Source organism: Sesamum indicum, linkage group LG3, assembly GCF_000512975.1.
Source record: "Sesamum indicum cultivar Zhongzhi No. 13 linkage group LG3, S_indicum_v1.0, whole genome shotgun sequence".
In the NCBI taxonomy this organism is placed as follows: Eukaryota; Viridiplantae; Streptophyta; class Magnoliopsida; order Lamiales; family Pedaliaceae; genus Sesamum; species Sesamum indicum.
The window spans coordinates 2,492,256-2,499,186 of record NC_026147.1 but is presented as its reverse complement, the minus strand read 5'-3'; the positions used below and the strand labels follow the sequence as shown (position 1 = coordinate 2,499,186).

The 6,931-nt window shown below is 35.4% G+C and overlaps 1 protein-coding gene across 2 annotated transcripts; it reads right to left on the bottom strand.

Moving 5' to 3' along the window:
- On the bottom strand, nt 3,455-6,318 carry LOC105157043 (probable arabinosyltransferase ARAD1). Of its 2 annotated transcripts, XM_011073341.2 has the most exons (4): nt 6,135-6,318; nt 5,755-5,813; nt 4,325-5,674; nt 3,455-4,045 (listed from the first exon to the last, which is right to left on the bottom strand). In XM_011073341.2, the coding sequence occupies exons 3-4, from the start codon at nt 5,414-5,416 to the stop codon at nt 3,530-3,532; spliced, it is 1,608 nt and encodes a 535-aa protein (XP_011071643.1). In that variant the 5' UTR covers nt 5,417-5,674; nt 5,755-5,813; nt 6,135-6,318; the 3' UTR covers nt 3,455-3,529. The 2 variants fall into 2 exon arrangements, with proteins under 2 accessions (XP_011071643.1, XP_011071642.1); XM_011073340.2 differs by having other exon boundaries at nt 4,325-5,813.

The following is a 6,931-nucleotide window of genomic DNA, read 5'->3' as shown; positions in this document are numbered from 1 at the left end:
AGAGTGTGATTTTTGGTGCATAGAGAGAAGAGCTTGGAATTCTAAAGTGAGCTTCTTCAGCATAAAGCAAATGCTAATCGGTATTTTTGGAGGGATATATGTTTTTTTCTTGTTATTCTCATGATCATGATAGCTAACCCCAACATCCCACTTTATCTGGCTTTCTTGCAACTGTAGCAACCTTATCTTTGGCTGGCTTCTGTCTCAATTCTTGCAGCCATCATCCCCCAGTACTCTTTGTATGTTTATCCATTCCTTTCATTTCTTCCATCTACACAAATTGATTAAAACTTTACATTAATTTGCTATGACATAATTGTTCTTTCTTAAAGTGAAAATATGCTTGTTTGTATATATTTTTATTGAAAAAATATATAATTTGATACAATGTTTCAATATAAAACACAATCTCATTAACCGAGTCCAAACGTATTCTCATTTTATGCGAGAATCTACACATAATTAAAAATACATATTTTTCAGATGAAACTGAAAATTGAAAAATGAAAACACAAAACATGATTAAGGATTGATTCTCATAATAATAATAACAATAAATAAATAACAATATGTCGAAGCTTTTTTCGGAAAATTATAATGATTATATTTGGTTGTAGTGAAAGCAGATAAATTTTAGGATATATTACATTAATATCCCTTGAGGTAAGGTCCAGAGTATACAAATATTACTTTTTACAAAATTACAACTACACCCCTTGAGGTTATAGTTGTAATTACAATTACACCCCCTATTCAAATGTAAAACTTACCCAAATACTTCCTGAAAAACATTACACTAAGGAGAAGTAAATGTTATTTTATAAAAACATTACACTAACACCCTTATGAGGTGTTTGTGCAATTTGATCTAACCACGGGAGTGTCAATGTAAGATACTCTAAATCTTACGATAACTTATTATTTATATGTGTGGTGGTAGCACACATGTGTGTAATAAGATGACGTGGAAAATGGGTTTGAAGACTCAAGAGATTGGTCACTGATTGAACGTTGGTCTAAAAAGAGGCAGGGAATAGGATGTGGGGAACAAATGCAAAGATTCTTGGCTTCTCAAGAATGATGTGTTCCAACTGAACTTTTGTTCAAACCTGTCAGAGTCTTCTAAAACAGCCTTATATTTTTGCTTCCATTCTATGCTTATGATTGGGGTGAATCTAACTTCTCTACATGACGTCTTGGGCCCCTTTCTGCTTTATTGCTTTAGTCCCACAACAACATGTAATAAAATGAGGCATTAGTGACACAGAAGGCTTAGAGTTTCAGACAACAGCATCCATCTGTTTCTTTCACCATTGTCTTAACAAGAACAGAAATATGAGCTGCTTAGCCTACAGAATCATCGTTCTTGCAGTCTTTGTTGTCGGGTTGTTGTCGGTTCAGCCGGTGAACGTTTCTGCGTCCAGAAGTATCGATCTTGCTGTAAGAAACTCGAGGGACCTGAAAGCCGGCGGTGCCTTGCAAGACTTGAATGTGCCCCGTAACATTGCACCTTCGCCTGCAACGACGTTGGATTCGATGAACGAATCACAGAAAAGACGAGTTCGTCGAGGATCAGACCCCATTCACAACAAGTGCTGACCGTTCCAAATCATGGACTTAAAGGTTTTGCTGCTTCTGAGGTTTTCCAGTATAGGTTTGGTTTTGTTTTTTTGATTGTTTCATTTGTTTAAATTAAATGATCGCTTCTGTCCATAATGAGCTGAAAATGCAGCTAGGGAGGAACAAGCAACATCAAAATCGTATATTGTAGATTCTAACCGTAGTTCAAACACTTAGGAAGGCATTCTGCTGTCTGCGTTAGGACAGAAATAGTTCTTTTCCTTTGTCTTTTTTTATACAGCTTCCAATGGTTTTCCTCATGCTTCTTGTCAATGTGTAAATCCTTTTATAGACAGCTTGATAACTTGGAACATTTGCTGCTCTGCTACAACGCATTCTTGCTGTTTTCCAACCAGTCCATGCTCAGCCTCTTTTCACTAAAAAAAGATTAAGTTTTCGTTATCCTATCAATAACCGGAAAAAATGCAATTTAGTCCTCTTGATATTATAAATGTGCAAATTATTTTCTTACGGAAAAATAATTAGCAATTTATCCCATGTGTTTTTTAAAATACAACAATTTACTCCTTGTATTTTTTAAAATTAAGCAATTTACCTCTCTAGACATGGGATACGTCGCTTCATTTTAAAAAAAATATAGAGAGATAAATTGCTATTATTTTTTCATATGGGGTAATTTGCTCATTTGAATATCACAATGAGGTAAATTGTATTAAATCCTATAAATAGATACGGCTAAAATTCGTGATAGATCAATAATATTAACCACTGTTATATGAAAAAATTAAATTTTTATCACAATTAATTAATTTTGGACATGGTTTTAGTCACATTTCTCATGGTTTTAGCCATGACTAATGTTTTTGCCACACTTGCAGAAACAACGACTAATGGCCATTGAGAAGTCATGGTTGGATTTGTAATTGCTATAATTTTCTTATTTTGACTATAGTAATTAACCGTGGGTAAAAATTATATTTTTTCTAGTATTTGGAATAATTACATAGAAAACCCCCAAGGTATTAATATATTACAGAAGATCTCTCAATGTTTGACAACTTACGCTAACAATCATATTTTACATTACGAATCCCACTGTCCATCTCATCATATGGTTTTCAGAAAAAAAATTTGTATTGTGAAGCATGACTGCAGGGGATCATTGTTAATTTTCAAAAATTGAAGTTCTTGTTTGCAATATGCTTAAACTTCTGGCCTGTCTTTACAATTAGGGTAAATTACAACTCCCTTCCTTGAGATTTGACATAATTACCAATAACATTAAAGTAAATTATAACTACCTCCTCTGAGGTTTGATATAATTATAAATGTTTCTTATTATCTGAAAAATTATAAATATCCCTCTAAAATATAAAACAATTATACAGTCCTAAACGGTGAGGTAGAAATTACCATTTTATTTTTTTTTAAAAAACAAAACATTTGAAGAAAATGTAGAAAGATTTGAGGGTTGAATAAACTAAATAATCCATACGGCATATTATTCAATAAAAATATTTAAAAGGAACTCTAAAAATATGTAAAATTATAATTTTTAATCCAAAAAGACATTTTAGCGCTACAAAAATTGGATCAAAACCTATCGAAGACCCATGAAAGAAACTTATTGTTAAACGGACGTTGAAATGAAAGGTATTTTAATTTTTTAAATAACGAGAAAATATTTATAATTACGTCAAATTTTCATAATTTACCCTTATAATTAGCCCTCATCTTTTTTGCATAGGCAGCAAAAATCTTCACCAGAGAATTTGAATCAAGAATCTAGCCCAAAAGATAAAAATTTACATGATATTCAGAAGTCTGCACGGAGAAAGTGTATGAGAAGCCAAAAGAACTCTGTATTCCAAAATGAAAATACGCAACATTCTTACTGCTAACTGCGAATACATCAACTCTGAAACCATAGAAGGGATGTGTGAGTCAATTAGTCCTTACCGAGACTCGATCTGCTGTATCTGTTCTTCCGATGAACGTTCAACAGCGTAGTCGTTTTCTTGCGTGAAACTGTCTGCCAAATCATGTCCACAGCATCGTTAGGTTGGGACGGAAACTGGTACTCAAAGCGTCCGGTGATCTTCTTCAACTTCTCCCACATTGCTGTCCATTCCTCTTGTTTGATGCCCCTTAGAAGATTCACAAGGTAGCCCTTTCTCACGGCGTCTGATGCACGAACAAATACGCAGAATTTTGAGTAGTCGAGAACATCTTCGTATGGCAGCTCGATCTCGTCACTGATTATTACGGGAACACAATGGCTAGCAATGGCATCAAAGAGGCGGTTAGATGAGGGGGTGTCTCCGGCAATGTTTAGGCAGAATTTTGATGAGGCCATCCCTCTGCTTGCTTCTCTTAACCCGTTTGCTTGGATGCTCCCGAATTTGAAATGGACGTCTTTCTCATTCTTGAGAAGGTAGTATAGTTCTTGACGGATCACTCCACCCTGCATAACCACCAGAATTACATCATATGAAACAGAAATCAGACAGGATTACGTTCCTATAATTTCCCCACTTGTATTATTTTGGACTAAAATTTCAGGATCCATCAACATGAACAGAAGAAAGCAACCTTAATCTTGATAATGAGACAAATAATAGAATACCATACCAATTGCATTTGAGAGTATTCGATCATATATCACTTGGACGAGGTTAAACAAAACATTATCACATCAGAAAGAAATGTCTGCAATAATGGGCAAAAGGGATGTATAACTTACATCTTTCCGATAAATTGCTCCCTGGAAATAAATCAATGTTGGCCGATCATTAAAGGTGGGTGAGTTAGCAGCTGGAATCGTCCTGACCATATGCTTGTAAGGAGCAATTACATCCTTCTCCACGTTGGCTATATGAGTCGGGTATCTCCCAAAGTCTGAAAGCACTAACATGCAAGAACCGAGCTTTTTCCTTGCTGTTAACATGCTGTTGGGGTGGTGGGCTAGAATCAAATGATCTCTCCCATGCGATCTTTTCCACTCTTTCGTTCGTTTCAAAAACTGCACCAATTTTTCCTGCAGCACTCTGTCATCACCACCTTTTTGCTTCCCACGGCGCTTAGAACGCCGGTTGTAACTTAGAGATGAGAAAAACGGTACAAATACTACATCCGCTTTGCTCGAATCTTGTACTCTGACTGCAGTGCATGGCCGAACTACGTTTTCAGTATTTGATGCCAAAAGATCGAGAGTGAGCCAGTATTCAACACTGTGCTGTAAATTGAGCGCACCGGGATACGATGGTATATTCTTCGGTTCACTTACATCAGGCCATGTTTGATTTCCGCTTCCCTTCCAACCTAACAACCCAAAGTGAAACTCAGGCGGCAGGTCATACATATATACTTTAAGAAGAGCTTGCGATTTGTCACATAACCTTTTCCTATATTTTGCTGGTTCATCCTTAGTCTCTTTGGGGTCCGTAGGTGGCAAAACGATCTTTTTGGGGTCAGGAGGTGGCAAAACGACCTGTTGAGCTGCAATGTGTTGTTTATCTGAAGTTTCGTTAGCAAAAGCTCGACTTTTAACCGCGGCGCCTTGTTTCTCTACAGTTCCATCTTGTTTCTCTAAAGTTCCGTCAGCATAAGCCAAACTCTTAATGGGACTTTCTTGTGAATCAGCTTTGGCATTTGCTGACGGGCTGATCGATGTATCATTCACAAGAACGAACTCAAGAACCGTCTTAGGAAAGAAATAACTCTCATCAAACTCTAGAAGGGACAACCCGGAGGAAATCAAAAGCATTGTCGAAAATGCTATCAGACAAGAGAGAAGCCTTGAGGGAAATATACTCTTCTCCGAAATCAAAGACATCTTGAAACAATCAGAACTAAGGAAACAAGTTACTCCAAACAACAATAGATGCACTTCACACAGGAAAGAATTCAATGTTTTTCCTGCTAAGGCCAGAGACAGAGAACACAGATCCTAAATCCCAAATCCTGTTCTTTCAAAGGAAGTTCCATCAATGTTGTCCGAGATTTCAATCTCTGAAAACTCATTGGAGCACACATCAATTTAGCATTCCTTAATTATCGAAAACAATGTCCTTCCCACCTCAACATGCAAAACCTAAAATCAGGCCCAGGTTTACATCAGTGGTGGCGCATTCTTGATTATTATATTACAGCTGATCAACAAAAATAAACCACCTCCATCAACCCTCAGCAGTCCCAAGAACCCAAATATCCTCTGTTTTCACCTCAAAATCCTCCAATTTATACATGAAATACAGTGAAACATATGTCAGAAAAATCAACCTGAAGAAAATTCATCCAAAAATAAAAAATGTAGCTCAACAGCAATACCTTTTCTGTTGATCAACACCAAAAGGGTCAAAGAAAATACCAAGAAAATCGAAAAAAACAACCCCAGATTCTAACACAGGTACATATAAAAAATATCAGAACCGATATTTTATTCTGGGTTATCAAGAATTAAGAAAATAAATAAATAAATCCCAGACTAAGACATCATCATCATAAAAGAAAAGAAAAAGGAAAACTCAAAGGTGGCAAGGAAAAAAAAATACCTTGTTAGGCAGGGAGAAGTATATTCATATGTTGAGACAGCTTCCTCGTATTCTCCATGGGGCCTGTTCGGAAGCAAAAGGGTATTTTGACTATTGAAATTCCCACTTCACTTCTGATCCAAATTATTATGAACACTAATGAGATTTAAATGTTGACAAACATAAATATTTGATCATTCTTTTATTTTTCCTTTTTTCTTGTATTTATATGCACCAAAAAAAAAAAAAGAATGGTGTTCATTGGGTTGTGATGTGAACGAGTGGCAGAGTAGGCTGATCAGTCTTTTCTCGTGTCTCTTGTCCCAATCCCACTTTGTTGTTTTTTTTTTAATTATTTTAATTTTTGTGTGTTGTTTCATAAGTAGTTTTCGTTGGGAAGGACAGCCTTTGCGTAAATTGATTGGATGTTTAGGTGGGCAACGCCTTTTTTGTTTAACTGATTTAACTAACAAATGAAATAATAAATTGAGTCCTCCTTGTTGCATGTTAGAGGGGGAATTGATTTTTCCCTCTTACAACTTATGTTTAATACGAAATTCTGACTCAAATTGAGTTTGAAGAAGTTATATTTATCGTATGATTAGTTTATAGTTTAAAAAAAAGTGAACAATAATATATTATACTTGTTCTGTGATTAATTTGATTTGAAATTCGTTAAATACATTTTTAATCGCTATAAATTATTTATAGTATTAGAATTTACAAAAATCTCATTTTCAGTCTTTCTATCAACTTTCGTTGAGAGACGAAAAAACTACATACAAATCATTCTGTCGCTATCGTTTCAAAATGTAGGA

Coding starts and splice junctions, on each gene's coding strand:
- LOC105157043 (XM_011073340.2), bottom strand. CDS start 5,416: ATGTCTTTGATTTCGGAGAAGAGTATATTTCCCTCAAGGCTTCTCTCT. Junction 4,046..4,324: donor GAGCAATTTATCGGAAAGAT/GTAAGTTATACA, acceptor GTGGTTATGCAG/GGTGGAGTGATCCGTCAAGA.